The 22,721-nt window shown below is 39.9% G+C and overlaps 1 protein-coding gene and 1 long non-coding RNA gene across 23 annotated transcripts in view; one reads left to right on the top strand and one right to left on the bottom strand.

Annotated features, from left to right (window-relative positions):
* The window catches only part of LOC112544318 (uncharacterized), a 120,669-nt gene that overhangs the window by 9,760 nt on the left and 88,188 nt on the right, over positions 1-22,721 (top strand). Inside the window, exon 3 of the long non-coding RNA XR_012905554.2 lies at positions 1,035-1,154. This is a non-coding gene — a long non-coding RNA (uncharacterized LOC112544318). The remainder of the gene's footprint in view (positions 1-1,034; positions 1,155-22,721) is intronic.
* ZMIZ1 (zinc finger MIZ-type containing 1) overlaps positions 12,037-22,721 on the bottom strand; it is a 486,957-nt gene continuing 476,272 nt past the window's right edge. For 21 of the 22 annotated variants that reach the window (XM_075934735.2, XM_075934734.2, XM_075934747.2 and 18 more), the window contains 2 exons: positions 20,002-20,250; positions 12,037-16,374 (listed from right to left, as the gene is read on the bottom strand). In XM_075934735.2, coding sequence (XP_075790850.1) covers positions 16,267-16,374; positions 20,002-20,250 — 357 coding nt within the window. In that variant the 3' untranslated portion in view covers positions 12,037-16,266. The remainder of the gene's footprint in view (positions 16,375-20,001; positions 20,251-22,721) is intronic. The other variant, XM_075934754.2, reaches the window with a different exon arrangement.

Below are 22,721 nucleotides of genomic sequence, written 5' to 3'. Positions count from 1 at the left end.
TTGTGCAAGAACAGTTGTGCAAGAGGGCTTATTCCTGAGCGGGAGCATCATAGTTCTTGTGCAAGAAGCACTGATTTCATACATTAGAACGTCAGTGTATGTGCTCAAGAACTCACGGCCAGTGTAGATAGGCAGCAAGTTTTTGCACAAAAGTGGCTGCTTTGCACAAGATCGCGCCAATGTAGACACAACCTCCTAGTCCCAGGGCAGGCCCTGGCCTCTCAAGAGGCTTTCTTGCAGGTGCCCTCCCTGCCCTGCTCCCTGGGCTTACAATTCCTTCTCCCTCGTTAGCAAATTCCATTTCCCTCTTCTTCATGGGCCCATTCCAGCTTCCCCAGCTTGCCAGGCTCTGGGTTTCAGCCCCACTCTCTGGGTGGGTCCTTTGGCTAGCACACTTCTTCCCCTTGGTTGAGAGGGGCCTCACAGCCCTCCTTCTTAAGACTGTGCTGTAATTCAGGCAGGTTTTCCTATCCCTCATTCCCGCCCTAGAGAGCCTCCTTGACTCATTGTTCCCAACTTAGCATTCTTCGGGCTAGCTCTCCTCTTCCTGGCCTCAGCTAACCTCTGGGCTTTTATCATGGTCTGGAAGCAGCTCCCTGATTACTATCTGTCCCCTTGTCCCCAACTTGTCTGCTATGCCCTGTTTCCTTAAAGGGGCCACGAAACAGGGTTTGAGCCCCACTCTCTGTTAGTGGGGACACACCACCTTGTGCCATGGCATTTAGGTACAACCCTAATAAAAAGAATAAATGGCATGTCTCAGACGGGTGAGGGTAAGAGGGCGGAGGTGTAGAGAAGGTCTTGGGAGAGGCATGAGCTTGAAAGAAAATGGATGTTTGGATTTCAGTTAGTTGGATTTCACACCAAAAGGAGCTCCAAAGAGGCACCACATGCCTTTAAAAGCACAATCATACTGGTGTCATGCGGCATAAAATGGAGCAGGGATTTTCTTCCCTTCTACCATGTATCCTTTAATGACGAGTCATGTGACCTATTCAGCTAATGAAGACTTATAAATGACCATTTGATTTCAGTGCACAGTGGACATGGCAAGTAGACAGTTGGATATTTGGAAAGGATACCTGAAAAAAGCAGCATCACGTGGACAACTTGTTACATCAGAGGATGAGAAGACGCCTCAACAGCTGGCTGAGGTAAGCCTACTGTAAAGGCTTTCATCTTTATCTCAAAGCTGGAAGAATTGTAAAAGCGGTTGGGTGGCTGAGACAACATGGCATGCTCTGAGAAAGTTCTGAGGTATGAACCACATATGTGACAAAGCAAACTAGACACTTAAGTCTCTTATAATTAGCACTAGACAGAAGGTGCTTTTCAAGAAGGGCTATACTACATCAGACCAAAGGTCCATCTAGCATGGTATCCTGTTTTCTGACAGCGGCCAATGCCAGGTGCCCCACAGAGAATGAACAGAGAATCAAGTAATTCATCCCCCCCTGACACCCAGTTCCAGCTTCTGACCAACAGAAGCTCGGGATACCATTGCTGCCCATCCTGGCTAATAGCCATTGATGGACCTAGCCTCCATGAATTTATCAACTTTTTTTTGAACTCTAAGTCTTAGACTTCACAACATCCTCCGGCAAGAAGTTCCACAGGTTGACTGTACGTCGTGTGAAGAAATACTTCAGTTTGTTTGTTTTAAACCTGCTACCTATTAATTTCATTTGGTGACCCCTCGTTCTTGTATTATGGGAGTGAATAAATAATTCTTTATTCACTTTTCTATACAAATCGTGATTTTATAGACCTCTACTATATCCCCGTTTAGTCATCTCTTTTCCAAGCTGAAAAGTCCCAGTCTTTTTAACCTTTCCTCCTCATTCCAAAGCCTTAATCATTTTTGTTTCCATTGTCTAAACTTTTTCCAATGTTAAGATATCCGTTTTGAGATGAGGCCACCACATTTGCACACAGTATTCAGGATGTAGACATAGATTTATATTCCAATGTGTATTACTTGGTATTTATCAATACTGAATTTTATCTGCCATTTTGTTGTCCAGTCATCTAGTTCTGTGAGATCCTTTTGAAGTTTTTCAGTCTGCTTTAGACTTGACTATCTTGAACAGTTTAGTATCATCTGCAAATTTAGCCACCTCGCTGTTTACCCCTTTCTCCAAAAAATACCCCTTTCACAGTAACTGAAGCAGATTAGTATTATCTTTCTAATCCTATCGTTTGGTTCTCTCTCATCCCTGATTTTATTTCATCTAATTGATAACACAAGGTTACTCATTGGTGATCTCAAAAGAAATGAAGCTCTTTTTGCTGTTATGTTACTTGTATCACTGTAGCCTCTGGATTGGGACCCTATTGTGTTAGACACTGTCCTCACAGAGAATAGAATAAGAAATAGTTCCTGCCCCGAAGAGCTTCTGGTTTAAACAGACAAGAGAGATGAAAGGTGGGAGAAAGGAAGTATCATCACCTCCCATTTACACATGGGAACAGAGACACATCATTGGAAGTATACTGGAAAGTCTGTAGAGCGGGCAGGTCTCATTCCCAAGCCTGTGTTTTAACCCTGAAATCATGCCTCCTCCTTTAGTGACTATTCCGATTTGGATGTTTCTCATAAACTGTTATTTTTTCCAGCTGTATTAAAATAATAAAACTCTCCAGTCACTTGGGATCATTATGTTTATCGTTGTGTAGCAGGCAGAGTTAAAAATCTTATGAACCGAGGAGCTAGTTACAAACAGCTCACGCTCTGGTAAAGATTTGAAATTCCTCCGGAAACCCACTGTCAAAAGATTATCTTAGGTCCCAGCTAAGGTTTACGCTGAGGTTTAACACTAGCTGAGCTCATTCAGAAGTGAGAGGTGTTTGGGGACGGTGTCAAGTCTAGTTGCTTGAAGACATTCATCCACATTACTGAAACGCCACAGGACTTGGCTAAGAAAATCAGCGTAACCGGTGCCCTCTGCACCTGCAGTGATTAGAAGTGGAATGAGAAGGCTGGGTTACAAGACCAGAAAGGTAAGTCAGCAGAGTTATAAAGGAATTTTATCGAAGCGCTAGAAATTCCAACCATTCAATGGGATTGTGTCTATCCCGGCACAAGGTGGTAGGTCATAAGGTGGAGGGAGCCTTACTTGCACCTTTGTGACTTAAGTGACTTTCCCCAAATCACAGAAAGTGTCTTTGGTGGGAGGAGGGAATATTAGAACCTGGGAGGAGCCCCCGATGCCTGTTCTACTGACTGGCCCATCCTGTGTTCACACACATTCTGCTTCCGAGATGGGATAGTAAATAGTTACTTTAAAGTCACTTAAAATTCAGTTGCCCATTGAGGAAATTAGCGTCATTACATACTCATCTAAAAGGCTACTCTCCTTTAAAGGCTGAGACCTCTGATATTTCCCGCCTCTGTGGCCCAGCCAGAAAAGTGTGTTCCCTTGAGAAAAGAGGAAAGGTGTGTATTGAACAAACTATTTTTTGAAATAAAAAAGCACAATAAAACAAAACAAAAAAGCCGCCCATTTAGCAAATCAGAGATTTCTAGTTAGTCCCACGCCTCTGTTCCACGAAAGACAATAAAAATTATATAAACAGCATAAGAAACCAACAGGAAGGCCTCAGTGAAAGGGTTCATGAATAGACTTAATGGATAAGCCCTATTAAAAGAAAATCCCACAAGCTAAAAACATGTAGCACTCGAGGTGTGCACGGGGTTTTTCCAGGTTTTCATACAGTAATAATAATATCGGTTTTTACAGTGCTTTACAAATTGCAGGCTCATTACCCTGGTGTGTTAGGCCAGTAAATATGATCCCCATTTTACAGCTGGCCGAGAGATTAAGTGATTTGCTCAAAGCCACAGAGGGGGTAAATGCAGGAGCCCGGAAGAGATCTCAGGAGTTCGTCTCTGCAGGGGCTTAGAAGTGGCAGCAGAGTCAAGCAGACAGGGCACGGGACTGATAAAGGAGATCTGGGTTCTGTTCCTGACACTGCCAGTGACAAGCTCAAAAGCTTGTCTTTCTCACCAACAAAAATTTGCCCAGTAAAAGATACTGCCTCACTCGCCGGATCTCTCAATGTTGGGACAATTCACTTAATCTCTCCTTACCCAGTTCTTCACTTTGCCTCACTCGTGTAGGTAGAATTTACACATTTCAGCATGGGGACTGCCTCTCACTATGGGACCTATTGAAATCAAGGGGAGTTTTGCCATTGATTTTTAAAGGAACTGGTATTTCACCCTGGCTACGTCTACACTGGCATGATTTTCCGGAAATGCTTTTAACGGAAAAGTTTTCCATTAAAAGCATTTTTGGAAAAGCGCGTCTAGATTGGCAGGACGCTTTTTCGCAAAAGCACTTTTTGCGGAAAAGCGGCCATGGCCAATCTAGACGTGCTTTTCCGCAAAAAAGCCCCAATCGCCATTTTTGCAGTCGGGGCTTTTTTTCAGAAAACAGATCTCTGCTGTCTACACTGGCCCTTTTGCGCCAAAGTTTTTCGGAAAAAGATTTTTGCCCGAACGGGAGCAGCATAGTATTTCCGCAAAAGCACTGACAATCTTACATGAGATCGTCAGTGCTTTTGCGGAAATTCAAGTGGCCAGTGTAGACAGCTGGCAAGTTTTTCCGGAAAAGCAACTGCTTTTCCAGAAAAAGTGGCCAGTCTAGACACAGCCCCTGTATTTACTCAGCCTACAGTGCTTAACACAAGGGCCCCCAACTTCAGTAATAGTCCTGTACTGTGCTTCAACACACTATGAACATAAGAGTTACTGCAACAACCGAGAAAATGCACAACATTCTTGCCGTACAGTGGAGCCACACTAAGTTACATTTATAACATAATGGGTACGTCTAGACTACATGCCTCTGTCGCCAGAGGCATGTAGATTAGGCTACCCGACAGAGTAAAATGAAGCGGCGATTTAAATAATCACCGCTTCATTTAAATTTACATGGCTGCCGCTTTGAGCCGACAAACAGCTGATCAGCTGTTTGTCGGCTCAGCGCGATAGTCTGGACGCTCCCCTGCCGACATCAAAGGGAGCTGTCGACAACCCAGGTATGCCTCCTGGGATGAGGCATACCTGGGTTGTCGACAGCTCCCTTTGATGTCGGCAGGGGAGCGTCCAGACTATCGCGCTGAGCCGACAAACAGCTGATCAGCTGTTTGTCGGCTCAAAGCGGCAGCCATGTAAATTTAAATGAAGCGGCGATTATTTAAATCGCCGCTTCATTTTACTCTGTCGGGTAGCCTAATCTACATGCCTCTGGCGACAGAGGCATGTAGTCTAGACGTACCCATAGTGACTTGATAACTATTTTTCGAAGTTAAAAGAACTACAAAAGAGCCACTAAAACTGACCATCCCTGCTTATACAATAATTGCATGTCTTAATGAAGACTGAGAACCTGATGTTACTTAGTATAACATAGTTTTAGCAAAATATAATGATGTAAACCTTGGGAATGCGCTGATAAAATTCTGGTGTGAAAATCAATTATTGAAGACTGCCCATTGTAAATTCTGTTGCTTTGCAAGATTAAAACAAATATTTCATACACAAAATTGAAAAAAGATCTATAGTACATTTGATGTATGTGAGATGCATCTTTCTCAGGGCAACTGAACCCAAGACTAGCGGGGAGCCCCATAACTGCATGCTTAGAATTTAGAGATAAAAATTAGAGATGACTCCTACCTGGAACAAGTATATGAACCCTGCTGGAACCTTGAGAAATATCAAATCTAGATCCAGACTTAGAACTGGATCTGCTGAGAATATCTTGAGTTATTTGGGGAACATTAGATGATGGCATTTTAGTTAACATCTAAAAAATGGATTTGGCTAAGAAACTATTTATCTTGCTCACATAAAGTGATGCATCAACTGAGGCTGCTGTCCTATGAGGTAGTGGATGAGTACAGTTGGTTACTTATCACCACATCATCTACTGTCTTCTCTAAAGATGCAAATGAAGAGAAGACATGTCTCAACTGAAAGGCCATGCATTCTTGGTAATGACTGAACAAGTAAAAAGGATTTCCTGATATGGAAGATTGTAATGAATACAATCGAGTGAATTTTTTGACAAATAGATGGGCTGACTCAAAACAAATTGAAAAACTGTAAAAAAATAAATAATTTTGTATCCATCTAAAGCATTTTGGTAAATTTGAAATTAAGTTGTTGGTATTTTTGGGGGGGGAGGAAGAAAAGATGGTTTTGGTTCAAGTCAAACTGGATTTTTTTTTACGATTTTGATTCATTCACTGAAGGTTCTTCCTAACCCAGATACAGTAGCTAAATGAATGTGGGAGCTTAGACAAGAGCTAGCTGGCTTCAACTTGGTACAACTAAGCCCGAAGAAATGTGGGGAGGTTGGATGCACAAATATCAACAAAGTTAAGAAAATGGGAGCTGGGTATTGGGTCAGACCGTGGTCAGTCTTGCCCCGTATAGCGTCTCCACTGGTGGCCTATACCAGAGGTTCAGGATTGAATAGAACACGACAATATGGAATGATCCATTTCTGTCTTCCACTTCCTACTTGTGGTGGTCAGAGAATTAGGGTAATGAGGATTTGGTTAAATCACTAGCCATCTTGGTTAATAGCCACTGATAGACTAGCCTCCATGAATTTACTCATTTATTTTCTGTACCCAGTTATGCTTTTTGGCCATTACAACATCCTAAGGCAATGAGTTCAATAGGTTAGTTGTATGTTGTATGAAAAAATACTTCCTTTTGTTGATGTTAACCTGCTGCCTATTAATTTCATTGGGCAACCCCTGGGATTTTTATTGTGTGAAAAGGTAAATAATCGTTTTTTCTGATAATTTTTTCCACGCCATGCCCAATTTATAGGCCTCCATCATCTGTATGATGGACACATCAAGACGTCTTGCTTGATTTATGTTTTGTAGGAACTAGTGGTTGTGGCACTTGTACCGATGACATAGAGAAGGATAAGTGAGAGGCTCTGGAGGCCAAATTTAGACTGTTAGGTAAAAAATTAAAGTCCAGGCTCTCCATGGTACTATTCTCTGAATTGCTTACAGTTTCTGTGCTGGGCCAGTTAGACAAAATTTCAATGCATAGATGAGCCTATGATGTTGGGAAGAGGAATTTAGGTTTATTAGGACCTGGAGAATCTCTTTGAAAAGGAGGAGAGATGGGCTCAGTATAAACCAAAAAGGAACCAGATTGCTGCCATGCAATATTTAAAGGGTCATTTAGGCATTTTTGAACTAAGGGCTAGGGGAATGCCAACCAGTGCAAAGGAGCACATAGCTCAAAGACATTGCCTAGGGGAGGATCTATATTAAAGGGAAAACTCTATATTCCTCATGGAATGAGGTTTACTACCTAATTTGATTTAGGGGCTTTATTCCGGAATCCCATTTCACTGCCGCGTGTAGACGCGGGCAGTTACTTCAGGCTAGTCAATTTCTAAAATGGCGACCGGCTGGGAACATGAAAATCAAACGTGGGATATTTAAATCCCGGGCTGATTTGCAATTCCGGTCGCCCTCATTAGCCTCCCTAGATCGATCTAGGGGGCTAGTGTAGACATACCGTATGATAGTAAAGAAAGAAAAATAGAAGTTGATAAAGTACAGGTAAGAACAGATAGCTAACATAGCTCCCATCAGGGAATCACAAAGAGAAATAGTCAAATGAAAGTCTCAGTCTAGTCTACACTACAGGGAAAGGTTGGCTTAAGGTAGACACTTATGTAGCTGGAGTTGACGTGCCTTAAGCTGAACTTGGGCGCTATTCCCACAGCAGGAGGTGGAAGGGAGAAATGCTACCATCAACTTCCCTTACTCCTTGCGATAGCAAGGAATATTGTGGTTGATGGGGGCACCCTCAGCTTTCGATATAGAGGGTCTTTACAAGACCTGCTACATTGAACACCAGACGACCAACTGCTGCAGCAATCTTCCCACAAGTGTAGATATGGTCTCAATTATATTACACGAAGGTGGACAGTGACAAATTTTATAAGTGCTTATATGCTAAAAGTCTGAATATCAAGTTGAATAAATGTGCGTGCCTGGTATTAAATGAAAATATCAAGATAACCTCTTTCTTGGGTGGTAATAGCTTGTTTAGAGTTTAAAGTTTGTTGCTTGTATAAAATTGGCTCTTTCCTCTCCCCAGCGTGCATTACTTTTCCCTTGCCAATGTTGAGCTTTATTGGCACTCCTAATACAGAGTCCACCTGCTCTTTTATAATGCAAATATATATGTTAAGTAGACTAAGAGATCTTGGGCCATTCCAAGTAGCAGATGTGTCCAAGAGCTCTTTCTTTCACTAGTGGGTGATTGCAGGAGCGTGACAATTTTTCTATGATGTGGAACTAGCCTTAATTATCCATGCCTTTGGCACACTGAAGTGAGATTGCTGCGATGGGCTCTATCTTGGCCTACACACATTGAGACTCCACAGAAAAGAATCTTAAAGCAGGCTGCAGAGATCTGTTTATCAAGCACCGAGCACCGTTTCACGTGAGAAGCATATTTATTCCTATGACCTAGGATCTGCACCGCTGGGCAGTAGGTTTCCAACATGCTAGTTTTAGCTTTTGGCTTGGGACCTCAGAAACAGAGTCGAGGTGTCAGCAAGTTTGAAAGGGAGTTGGCTGTTGGCAGGACATTATCATCAAAAGATTCTCAGCTTTGCAATGATCCCTTCTTTCACCCTTAATCTGACAGATCTTCAAACTGTAACCCACTAGGGCCATGGTGCCAACCAGTTCTGAAGCAGTCACCACTATAATGGCTACTACTATAGTGAACTAGCGACACTCAACTGGCCAAATAACCACACGTTGTTAGTGGTTAGTGTGTTGGACACCATGGCACATGGGCATACTAAAAAGGTCTTTTTTGAGGAGGGTGGGATGAGAGCGGGTGTGGTACTTATGTCTCTTAGCCTGAACTTTTATTATCTGGAGTGTACTTTTTAGTAGGCTTAGCATGGGAAAAGAGGGTGAAATAGCAGTCCATTACGAGATTGTGAAATTAAACTATGTAAGAGCCCCCAGAGCATGAAATGGGACACACCTGCACTTACCGATTGAAAGAAACACTAATAAATATTTTCCCTGATTTGTAGGTCTATTCCTCAGCTTCCCCTTGGAAATCTTCTCCTAGTCACACACTATTCAGAAAGGTGTGCCTCACATGACCTCATATTAATTACCTGCAAAAGTCAGACGAGAAAAACCTCCTCCTCCTGTTTTTTACCATGATGAGGCAGCTCGGTTTCAAGTGTGCTGAATGATGATGTATGAATGGAATTTATTACTCAACCTGCACTATGTATCATTTTATGTACTGCCTTTAGCTAGCCCGAGAATGTCTTACAGGGTTGCTTCCCAAATGGTGGTCTGTGGAATACGTGGTCTCTGGAGCAGTTATTGGCAGTCCACAATGAGCTGTTTGGTCACAATAGGCCTGTTTTTAAAAAGGGTTCTTCATTGGCTAAAGATGCAGATAGCTGCCCAGTGAGGTTGGCAAATACCTGTTAACACCTACCTCTCATTATAAATCAACGCGTTCCATTATTACTTGTGGGAGAAGAAGCATCTGCACAATTGTGAACAAGAAGGCCCATGAGATGGACCCTATTATGATGAAGCTCCATTGTGTGAAACCATTTGGGAATCCCTGCGTTATTGAACTAACACCCCTGCATCTATCAGGATTAATGCACCTTATCGATCTGACAAGTACCTTGGATGCAAGAAGCAACTACCAATATGACAGAACAAGCTACACTAATTCTGGAACAGGATATGAACGTTGCCGTCTCCAGTTTCTGAAGCAAGAGGGGAATTTGGGAGACAGGAGTCAGAACATAGTTAATCCAAATAGAATTGGCTCAAGACTCTTACAAAAGTAGTTACAGAAGGAGTAAAGGCTCAGTTTTCCATCCCACAGGATGACATAGCCAGCATCACATTGCCCTGCAGCTCCATACAGGGACATTATTACTCTACACTGACTCAAATGCACATGTGCTATCTATTGCAATACTTCTTGCTGCACCTGTTTTTTTCCATATATCTCATCCAACAACTCTACTGACCCAGTCTCAGCTTGCTTATATAAAGATACCTGATGAAATCACAACAGGCTTGTCAATACCACATGCTATATTAGTATCTACTATCAGAAACAGATGCATTAAAATAAATAATACCAATATATCTTGACTATATTAATAGAGTGAGGCCCTAAAATTGTAGATTATGACAGCTGTTAGGGGCTAATCTTATTTGCAATTTAAATAATTCAGAGAAAAGATTGGAAGGGAAACAGAGGCACATAAAGATGAAATTAGTTGCCCAAAGTTACACAAGTCTGTAGCAGGACTCCCGACTTGCAGTCTAGTGCCCTGCCCACAAGCCCATACAACCTTTGCTATTTTTTTCCCTACATGTAATAACTGGTCAAAAACAGAGCCTTTATCTCGTGAGAAATTCCAAGATTTTGTTTTATGTCATCCCAGAAAATTACAATCTTGGAATTTTTTGCAAAATTAAGATTTTGTAACATTGTACTTGACCTTCTATAAATGTTTTGTGTTGATAAGGTCAAAAGACTTTGTTTCTACATGATTGTTTGAACAGTTAGTATACTACAGATTGTATTACAATGTAAGTAAAAAAACTGTCAAAATGAAATCTTTTGAAAATTTCTGATTGAAGGTGTGGATGAAATTTTTATTTTCCCATTCAATTTTTGATTTAATCAAATCAGCATTTTCCACTGAAACCTTTCTGACCAGTTCTATTAGATATGTAACAATGTAATGAAATCCCTTACATATTAAGTAAATAAATAACTATGTTACATTACATGTTCAGTAGCTGTAGACTGGCATTCTGCAAGGCCTTATCTCAAGAAAGTACAGAAACGCATGCGAAAGTCTCACTGAAGTCAATTGGACTTACACGCATATTTAAAGTTATGCAAGTGCTTACACGTTTTCCAGAATCAGGGTCTAATATGTAGCTTCCAGACTGTTCTTTTATCTTCCTTTCCATTCTCTACCAAACTTTTCATGGAATTATTTCCAATACCAGGTCAAACTCCCATTGTCTTTCTCCTCCCCTTTAAAGAAGTCTTTAATGTTAAAGAATTAGTTACAATTTTTAAAGTCCATCCTAAAACAGACATCTGATAATGACTCTGCTTCCTTTGTACTTAGCTCTACATTTACCTATATAAAAGGATCATATAGCAATTTGCTGGATATGTAACTTCTCACCTGTTGTCCTGGTTACAATTGTCAAGAGCACATTAGATTCTGGATCAAATGTACAATTTCACAACTGGTGATAACCAGGATTCTACAATGAAATATTTAATGGACTATTTAAAAGCACAGGGTAAAACTTTAATGTGTGTGACACTTGGAGCCTAAAACCTTTTGACTTTCCATGTTTTTCAATGATACTTTTTATCTGTAGTCATGAAGTAAGAATCTGAAAATACTATTTTTTCCACATAAAACCTGAAGTATAATGTATATAACCAGTGGCGAAAAAATCAGTTTTGTAATCAACAAAGAGCATTTATTCAAAACAAAAATTTTCAATGAAAATGTCATTTCCTTCAAAGTTTTCCAGTTTTACTTTGAAACCCCTCAAACTGATTTTTTTTGTGGCTTTTCACTGAAAACCAGAAAAATTCTATTGAACAGTTTGAAGAAAAGGACTATTTTGTTTCAAAAAGTTTCACAGAAAAAATGCTGGCCCTCCCTGTTTTCACTTTCTCTCCCCCACCCAAAATCATACAATACATTAAGAGTTACTTTCAAATTAACACACAAATTGAATTCTGCTTGTTTTAAAAAGAAACTTCTGATTTACAAAATAGCTGCCAATTAGCCAAACCTTAATTTTGTAAATTTATTTAGGAAAAAATTAACATGAGCAAATGAGAATACGTCAGTGTTACAACAGAATATATAAATGTCTAGCAATTGTCAAATAATTTGATTTTTAAATACAAAATAACCACATGAACACCTAATATACAGGTTTCATCTGAATACATATTTATTAGATAAATATTAGGTTGTCACATCATCTAACTACATACAGTTTTGCAAGACTAAAAATCACAATTATTTTTTTGACCAATTTAAAGTATGAAATGATTGCATTGTACTGTACATACAATGTACAAACAAAGACAATGGCCATTTTTGCATGTTATTTCAGATTGTACTTTTTTTTTAAATTCTCCTCTGATCATGATATCAAAAATTGTACAAAGTATGAATTTGGTTACAATTTTTTTTTAAATCCCCTTATTTTCTTCATTATTTCTGTAGCACCCTAAAAATACACAGGTGATAGACTAGTACACTTAAGCTAATTATTACATGTAGGTAAAACAAAAACAAAACAAAATGAAGAGTTCTTTCCACAAAGGGTCAGAGTATATTACAGAAGTGAAAGTGAAACAAATGCTGAGACTTCACAAACGCTAACAAACAGGATTCATTTTCCACTTAAGATGGAGCATCAAGCTTTTTTTTTCCTGCAAAATAAAAACAATGCACATTCCAAGGAAAATGAATGCATTTCTGTTAACATGTCTCTATTCATCATTTACATATGTACAGCTGTCCCTTGAGTCTCCACTGCAGACATCGGTATGCATCTGGCAGTCCTATAACAATGTCTTGGCAGCAGAACTGTAGATCTTTGTGGGTTCTTTCCCAGATGAGCTTCCATAGGGAAACAATTTTTAAAAACCAAAAAAACATTAAAACACTACCGGGAATTTGATAGAAAAATTAAGCTTTAAAGGAAAATAACTATTTGGTAGGCCTTTCCCTACATTTTAACATTATGGCAGTGAACAGATTAAAAATTATCCATATTTTCATTAAGAAGTTTTTTCATACTGAATCCACTGTACAGTACCTGACATCAGCTGATAGTCTTGAAACTGTCTCAAATTTCTGACAGTTTGATGATGGCTAAAAGTCCTAGTGTCACTTTTGCTTAGGAAACGTGGTTCTGTAGGCTGAACATTTGCAGTTGTTAAAAAGTCCATTGATTTCTCTGTTATTAATATACAAACTAGAAAACCAGCATAACTGCATTGCTATTCTCTGTGGGTTTTTAAGCTTGTTTCTCAACAGGTACTTCTACACGAGACAGTTAGACAACTACCAATTAGCAACAGATTGGTTCTTAACATACCTGGTTTGAAAGGCATAGGTTCGTTTTAATAGACACATGATTTCAGGTGACTTATTTAGCCAGCTGCTCGAGCAACAATAGGGTAGAGCAGTGAAATAATCGATAATAGTATCAATTACAGAATTCGAGCAACCAATTCCAACTTATAGTAAGAAGTGTTCCTTATTCTAAGGTCTATGACTAAAAAACTCCCAAATACCTAAAGGCAATACAAAGTCAGGTTGTTATCCACCCATGCAAATGACTTCAATACCTACATAAATGATGCAGCAAAAATACAGGGGAAAAACAACTACAGTAAAACCGGCTACAAAACACATTGGTAACTGAAGAAAGGTCTTTCCTACTAATTGCATGAGTGTGGCACCATACCACAACCATGTCACTGTGTATTATACCGAGATATCGTTAACATTCTGCAGAGATCCGCTACAAGTGGCCAAGTCTAGTGAAGAAAAGACAGTTCTAAGCAGAATAAAACATACTGTACTGTTTCCCTGTCCCACCCACCAATACCCTTACGTGTTAGCTCCAGTTTCAAAATCTGGAGTAGCTGAAGACAGATACATTTTGTACCTTATATACTTGCTGCTTGTCTTAGTGCATGTTTACCTGTTTTCAGGGCTGGCTCTACGAGCGCTGATGATTCAGGCAAAATGTCTGCCACTAACCAGCCCATAATCACCCATGCAGACAGTGAAGATTATTTTTTGCCCCAGGAAATTATCTATTATTCAGTTTGCATGACAGAGCTGGAACCTGATTGCCCAGGTACTGCCCGATGTATCAATTTTTTCGAGAAATGGGCATGAAAGTTGGGCTAATTTATCAAAAGAAAAAAAATGCTCCCTTATTCTGTTAAAGAACCCTACTTTTTTTTTTTTTTTTAAAAGGATCCATTTTTTTTTCCAGATAAGGTATTTTAAAACGCCAGCAAAAGGATAACCCAATGATGAAAATGTTGAATATCATCAAAGACGATGCTAAATTATTCACAAAGATATTTACAATAGCAATTCTTAAAATAATTGATTTTGCATAATGAACAGCATCTTTAAAAAAACTTAAAACAGGAAAAATATACGCATGGGAACACCTCTACATAAAACGCTTGACAAATTCAATACGCCTATTGGAAAATAAAAGAACTAAACCGCCATTTCCTTTAATATCTACAGCAAGGTGCTGCGGACTAGCATATATATATATCACGATGCATGTACAGCAGTAATGGGAAATGTTAACAAAAAATACGCAAAGCATTTACAAATATTGACTTTGGTGAGGAAAGCAAATCCAGAACTGTAAGCACGTGTCATGCCATTTACAGCATTGCAAACTAAAAGGGAAATGGGGAGGCGAGGGGGAATAGGGGAGGATTACATATTCAAACAGACAAAAAAAAACTAACAAAATTCCATCTGGCACTTAAGTTTTTTAAAACATATTTTTGAGAACAAATAAGGGAGGGAGGACTGTCAAATGTGCTTTAGTAACAAAGAAAGCAATAACCGTACAGTGGGCAAAAGCTGAAATGTCGCACCACAAGGGCAAAGTTGGCACACATGCACTTTTTACACAGCTACTGTACATAATTTGTGTGTGTGTGTGTGTGTGTGTGTGTGTGTGTGTGTGTGTGTGTGTGTGTGTGTGTGTGAGAAAGAGAGAGAGCGCGTGCAGAAAAATGGGCACTGACACAATAGGAAGCTCATGCAGGAGAAGCAGCCACACGAGAATCACAGATCACAGGGGCAAGACAGTGCCTGGCAGCAGGGTCTGTTGAGGGCAGTAGTAACCTACCAACAATTACTTATTTTCCCCATTCTCATCCTTGTTGAAAAATAAAACATCCTGGGCAGCTAAAGGAGTTAAAAAAACAGGACGGGAAAATGGCTTCATTACATGTAACAGTCCTGTATGTGAAACATAAAGCAAAACAAAAGAGAAGCTCTACCATATCTGTCCATTTTCAATGCTCCTTTCAAGCTCTTTAAAATAATAATTAAAAAAAAAATGCCAAGAGCTCTTCCCTGCCTTCACCCAGCATGTCTTGCTATGTATTGTGCAGTACAGAGGGTCTAGTGACATGGAGACTGAGCACACTGAAGGCTCTAGATAATAGAAAACTTTTTTACACTCCCTCCCCACTTCTTTTCCATTTTGGATGGATATCCTGGATAAAAATAATCATGTCAACAATTGGATAACGACACAGTCACAAATGGTAGTGATTGGAAACCAAAGCCACACACACACACAAAAACAAAACACAAAAACAACCCAAAACGAATTTAAAGGGTTTTTTCCAAGTCTGTGTGTTTAAGCAGAGGGAGATCTTGCAAACAAGTATTGCAGATTCCTACGCTCTATAAACACAAACACACACTGTCTGCAGCCTGGAGATTCTCAGGGTTCCTCTACTGAAGACAAAACATTAGCTACACAGATGTCTCCTTTGATGTATCGCTTCCCGATTTTTGATTTTTATTGTATTATTTGTGCTTTTTGGTGATTTAGATGTTTGCTTTCCTTCATGTGTGTGGCCAATACAGTCTGTCCAACACAAATCTGCAGTTGAGGGGGGAAGGAGGGAAAGGGGGGAGAAGGATTTAAAAAAAAATGGAAGAACACTCGCTGGAAGGACATTTTGAGACTGGTCAATTAGGACAATTCCATTCTCTTGCCTTTTGTTTCCTTGCCAAGATTGGTTCTTGCCAATATACTTCACACTATGTGTATCTCAGAACTCTCTCTCTTTAGGATTAACAACAAACAGGGTTTCCATTAGCCGCACTATTGTCTGTGCTTGGGTGTGCCAGGTAGCGGCAGTCTCTGAGAGCACCACTTTCTTTCTGATTTTTTTCTCCCATTGCTTCCGCAGTCAGTGAAGCTGACAAAATCAGTTCTAAGATGAAGAAAGTAGGGAGTGCACCATTTGACTGAGTCATGAGTTTGTTGGTTTTTCTGTGGAAAGGGAGTGTGACGATTCCTCTTTGTGCAGCTACCCACGTGTGGACAAGTGATGGGGTGGGGAAAATACATAGGGTTTCAGTTGTTCTCAAAGAGAGAGAGAAGGTCGTCATTGCTATTGCTTGGCAAGTCGGGAGGATCCAGGTACGAAAGCAGCTCATCTGGATTTGTGAGTTCTGGAAGCAGCTACAAAATATAAAATTAACAGGAAAATTAAATGTAATGGAAACAGATTAGCAGAATGAAGGATTAAAAGCTGCACATACCTGGAAACTGACTGTAGTGTATGTACATTTAAAAAAATCAAAAGCATAAACAAAGTAAGATGATGTAATATCAAGATATGATGGCCACTACAAAGAGTATAGAGCTAGGAGGGATCATCTAGTCTGAACTCGTGCCTGGGGAAATCTGTATAAACCGTTTTTGGTATGAGAACTGCAGTCCCAGTATCATGGCAATTACAGTCTCAAGGCAAACATCCTTAACATGAATCACTTATGTGTAGGCCAGCGTGTTTTTATTCCATGGGTTACAATTTATCCCCTAGTTGGTGATATTTGCCAAGTTTTTTTTGCCCGTGTATATGACTTTCTCGTTGGGAGCACTCATAAAAGTTATATGCAAATTCATACTCTAAACATTCACTAAGATTCATTGACAAATATCTTTCGCTTTAAGTAGACAAAGTAGAATTATGCATATCTGCTTGGAAAGATGAACTGGCTGCAGTATCTTACAGGTGACCCATGTCTGACAGGTGAGCCCACTCAATACTCACTGACACATGGCTCCAAACGGACAATTTCTTCAGAATTCCATTCAGATCCCTTTTGAGTCTGACAGATACACAGGAATTCCAACTAATCAGTTTCTCAGTGACAATTTACAGTTTACTCTGTTCCTAACCGAAAAGACAAATCTAAACTGTGGCAGTGAAAAGGAGTATGGAATAAGAATAAGCACTTTTTAGATTCAAGATTATTTTAGTGCCAAGATAGAAAGACATGGATTACTTCAACAAATGGAATAGCCGTTCCAATACACACTTGTAGTGGCTACGTGTTTATCCAGTGCTACAAAACTAAATGCTAGACTTCAATAATATTGCACTTTGAATATTAATCTGTTTTAGTATTCTTATGCAAATACCATTTTCATTCAATAAACTTTAAACAGGTGTAAATTTCTCTTTCAATATTTTAAAAATGAAATGTAAACATAGTCTCTAAGATGGTACTTTTCTTATTTGCTTTTTCAAGATATGATTGCGATGATTTAAAAAATTGCCTCTCCTGGAGGAAATAATTGTTATTGTTTTTAAAATATTGATGTCCTATTTAGGAACATGCACTAAATAAAAAAAACAACCCCACTGTAATCACAAAGAGTACTAGGCAATGACATGCAATGATACCCTTCCATACATTAGCATAATTTGTACTATAGTTGTATAGAGGACCCTGTTCAGGATTGCAACCCCCCTGTGCAAAGTGCTGTTCAGAGTACAAGAAGGCCCCCGCTCTCAAGGCCTTACAATTAATTAAAGGTAAAGAATTAATGTAATGTTGAGGCTCACTGTATGCATTTTTTGGAATGGTGGGTTTAGACAATTTCTCTCGCCACTATCCCGCAAGCCATAAATGTGAAGGTCCATGTAAAATAAAGAAGCAGTTGTAATAGATCAGGAAGGTGTTAGTATGTGACCAAAACTAGGCAGTTATACCTATGCGGCCCACAGTGAATTATTGTGTAAACGTTCTTTTTCTTTAGTTATTTGGCACATTTTCTGAGCTTGTAAAAAGACTTCTGAAAATAAGAGTGTCTTGAATTGCTGTCTAAACACAAGAACAGATTCACTTCCGTATCCAGATAATGTAGATTTTGATATAGAAGAGAAATTCTCCTGGGATGGGAGTCTTCATATTGAGCCTCACTAAAGTAATTGCTCTGCTCAACAGTGAGTACACCAGGCTAGATTAACAGCCATTGCATATTTTGAAGTTAGCTTTTAGTTCATGGATAACAAATGCTGCATGACATTTTTAACTAATTGTCACTTCCATAACATATCCACTGAAGATATCCCCTAATGAATTGCTACCTATGTTAAAAAAAACTCACACTGCACAATCTGCATATGTCTCATTGCCTGGGTAAAGCAATTTCAGAAATGGAATGATTCTGTCACTGATAATCATTTCTGTCTATCCAGATTGTTATACTATGAATTACCCCTCCAGAAAGGGTGTCTAGAGCCTAAACCAAAAAAATCGTTCTTCATGTTACCTAAACACTTGTGTAAGGAGAAGCCTAGGTCTTTTTGTGACCCATTGACACTATTTGAGAATGTGGCACTTAATAACTTTGTTCTGTTGCTGCCCCCAAGGTGCGTCCCCCACTGGCTTCACTGTGAGCTTCCTAGGAGTGGCAGCAGAATTTACGTCATGAAAACTTTCTCACTCAGGGATGTGAAAATACCTCTGCCGCCCCGAGCAACATATGATTTGCCAGGGAAAGTGCTTGTGTGCACAGTGCTATGTTGGTGCGAGACGCTCTCCCACTGGCACAGCTGCCATCACTTGCTGATTGGGGTCTATTATGTCAAAGGTAGAGCACCCTGCTGTTGGATAATGTGGCAGCACAAGCACTCGTACGGCAGCACACGTACGTGGATACAGCTGTGCCTCTGTAAGCTTGTAAATGTAGACATTGAAACTGACCCCTTCCTCCCCCCGTAACTTTCATAGTTACTAAAGGAGGAATGACCAGAATGACTTGGGTAATCCTGTCTCTTCTACTTCTACTTCCACCCCTCTGCCTTTTGTATGGCTACTTAAAGACACAGCACTGTTCTGTGGTAGAGAATATGTAAAAGCATATGAGCAAGAAATACATGTGCAAGTCTGCGGCACATCAGTAAGCGCTTCTTTGGAAGTTATAATCACGCCATGTGTTGAGTGGACAACAGAGACTGAAAGTAGGAGGACAGGAGCAAACCAAACCAAACCCTAGCAGTAAGAAATGTATGTTGAAAGAAATGTTTGGCTGACCAGAAGGGTTCCTGGAGAGATAAACAAACTCCTTAACCTTGTTTGAAACAGAGGATTACAACTGGCCTTGAAACAGGATAAAGAAATAACTCAGGATTCAGTCAAGAGCTGCCGTAAGCAACCAAGCAGGGGAGTAGAGACTAAAAAGGCCTTCTCTTAGCTTGCTTCTCTAGCACTGGCTACCATCAGAGTTGGTCAGTGCATGAGGGAGAGCAGCCACTGAAGGGCTGCTACTGGACAGTGTGGGTGGAGACAAAGTTCCACTCTGACACCAGTCAGCATGGCGAGGGATGGTAAATGACACCATATTGGCGCAGATTCCTATGCCCTAGGAGCTAGGGAGGAAGCAGGCTCTGAACTGCGACTTTCTCAGTTACAATTCAGTTCATGGTCTGCACCTGGGACAGTGCACCTGTGGCCTGCCCTTTACTCGGGTCACTTATCACAGGCTCACTACTTCAAAGAAATAAAAACAAAGCAGATGTACAAATGGCCAATTTTCTTGAGAAAAGGTTGGCTCCAGGAAAACACCCTCATCAAAAAGAAGACCTGGTGTGTGGGTCATGCAGCTGCTTACAGCGGAAAGGGTTCTCTCAGCAAGCCAAGAGCGTCTGTGATTAAGTCCATGTAACGATGCATGAAACGATGACATGTGCTGTGAAAGCGGTTTCCCTTTCCCTCGCCCTGCCCTCCCCCGCCACCTCTCAGAAATGTAAAGCACATTCCAAGGCAGGCAGATGATAGTATGACACAAACTTACATCCAGTGAGGGCTCCGGCATGTCAGATGCTCCCTGGCCACCAGCCTGACCTTCTAAGGCGGAGGAGGGGTTAAAGGTCAGGTCACTGTGTGGATGGTTGCTAGAAGCGGCCTGTGGCGGCTGCCGGGACTGCTGGGTAGGAGGACCACTGTGATGTAATGGCTGCCCTGACTGGCTGCTGGGGTGAGGTACGTGCAAACCTTGCTGCATGGAACTATGGGATTGATCAGTGCTGCCAGGATGAGGGATCTGCGAAGGAGGAAAAAAGCAGGAAAAGAAAGTGAGGCCACAATGTACAATGCTCCTGGTGTCTGAAGAAAATGAAATTCCTCAACTGAATGTTAAAAACAAAACCAAAAAGCCATCAAAAAAGAGAATCCCATATCCCAGTATCAGAGGAAATGTTTGTCTCTTTCAAGGTTTTCTGCAAAGGGAGGAAGGGGGAGAGCACTGGATTTGTGCTATTTATTTGCTTCTTCATGATGGGTAAACAAAGCGTTAAAGGTGAGAAAAGATCAGGGTAGGAAAGTTTTGCTTATTTCTTTGCATTAATAATCCTTTTTTCCCAGGAAGGGTCTATGGATGACTGGAGAAACAGTAGGATGGTGACATCAAAGAAGCTAGTCAAGAGAAACCTGCTTAACTGAGAAGACAAGTGATAGTTTTTCAGACTATTTGTGTTAAGTAGGTAATATCAATAACATTCTATTCCATTATGGTTATTACTTAATTTAAAATACATGGCAGAAAACCTCTCTTTGTCAACGACCTCTGTCCTTCAATTAAAGGCTGAGAAAGATCCCAGTCTACCTTTAAGTCATCCAAGAAGCCCTCTTTCAAAATCCAAAAAGGTAAGGACTTGCCATTCCTGAAATTTTCTATGTGGAAGAAAATTCCAGGCCCCCAAATTAAGGAAATCTTCAAACAATGTTATTTGGGGGAGGATGGGGGGGGGGGGGGTAATTTCTGTTCCTCTACTCACATCATAAAGAAGCAATGAAAGGGCACAAACCTTATTTTCTCCCTTCCTTTCCATGCTACCTTTAATGTTGCAGTGTTCCTGGGAATTTGGTGCCATGAAAAAAATGGCATGAATGTTCATGGAACCAATGCGTTCACGGTAATTGGGTAGATGGATAAGCAAATGTGAACATTTTTTGAGGAATGCTACATATTGCCACAAAGTATAGCTGAAATAAAAGAGCAAACGCAAGCAACAACAACAGCATGAAAACAATCCAACACAAACCCACAAAAGCCAGCAAAATTCTGTCAGAGTTGACCCTTTCACTTCAAAGGGAACTGTCAGGTTATTAAGCTAGAACATTTAATTTTGGAAAGTAAATGGCATCGGGAACTTTATTATGAAAGCCTATGTTAATAGAAATATTTTACAGCAGTCAAAAATATACCTGAAACCAGTCATTTTTTATTGAAACATTTGTCTACATTTCTGTGTTTTAGATTTTCCAGTGGGTCTGACTCGCATTTACACTAGGATCCCTTTACAATACTCTGGCTATGTAAATGGGGTGGGAAGTGGGTGAAACTGTAACATAGATCCCTTTATACTTCCAGAACAGTCTACTGAGCCATAAACCTTGTCAACAGAAACACTCACACCTTTAATTACACTGGTATAGTTACAGTGGAGTGACCCATTCCAGTGTGGCCTTTGTCATGCCAGTATAGTTATTCCCGTACAGGAAGAGGTATAAGTTCTATACTAGTACAAAGCACCTTCATGCCAGTATAATTGTGTCCACAGTTAGGGTTCTATTGCTCTATTCATTTAATAAGAAAAAACATGCCCTTCACTGATGTAGCTATACTAGTATGGGCCTACTATAAATGAGTATCAAAGCTAATAAAATGCAAAAGAAATTGGACAGTGTCTAGCTATCAAATCAAATAAATGTACAGCAGAAGCAGGGAAATAGATTTTTTTAAATAATTCAATGTAGTGTTGTTAAAATGGGAAAAAAGAATTTTTAAAAATGTTCTCTTGGACTTATGCCATTTAAACCCTAAGCTACATGGGTATGAGAATGCTGGAAAAATTGCTAGCAATTTATAAAAAAATACATATATTTAAGCTAAGAGACATTCTTATGTTTGATAATAAGACACAAAGCAAAGCAAAGGAATATTTTAGGTAATATCTGTAAGAGTCTGTTTTGATGCCTGAGCTATTTGCTGGATGGACAATGATTGTTCATAACAACATCAAAGGATAGGGAATCCAAAAAAGTTCCCTTACAGACCATCTAACTCTACTTTGAGTGTTGTTTATAAGATGAACTTGTTCTCAAACATACATTTTGGGCTTTAAATCTCTCTTATTTAGTGGATTATTTACTCAAGACCATAAAACTCCATCAAAAATCAACTTGAGGAAGCTCATAAGGATTCAAAAGCTGGATGCAGCATTCCTAAACAACTCTCAGACATCTTTAATGTGTTCAAGTCCCTGTCCTCATATCATAAAAAAAGCAGGATGCACAGTTTAACAAAACTGCCTTTGTTTACAGCCTGGCATGCAAACCAAAAACTTCTCAGACCACAAACTTTTCTGAGTTTTTGTACTCCTTAAAATACAGATATACATAATCTACAAAATAGCAGTTTATCAGAGAAATAGAGATGCAAGCCCCTTCTCCAATTTAATGACACAAAACAGCACTGACAACATTTATAAGACTGACAGTAAGTGTTAGGAA

This window comes from Pelodiscus sinensis, chromosome 8 (genome assembly GCF_052426305.1).
Source record: "Pelodiscus sinensis isolate ZL-2025 chromosome 8, ASM5242630v1, whole genome shotgun sequence".
In the NCBI taxonomy this organism is placed as follows: domain Eukaryota; kingdom Metazoa; phylum Chordata; order Testudines; family Trionychidae; genus Pelodiscus; species Pelodiscus sinensis.
This window is presented reverse-complemented; position numbering and strand designations above follow the sequence as displayed.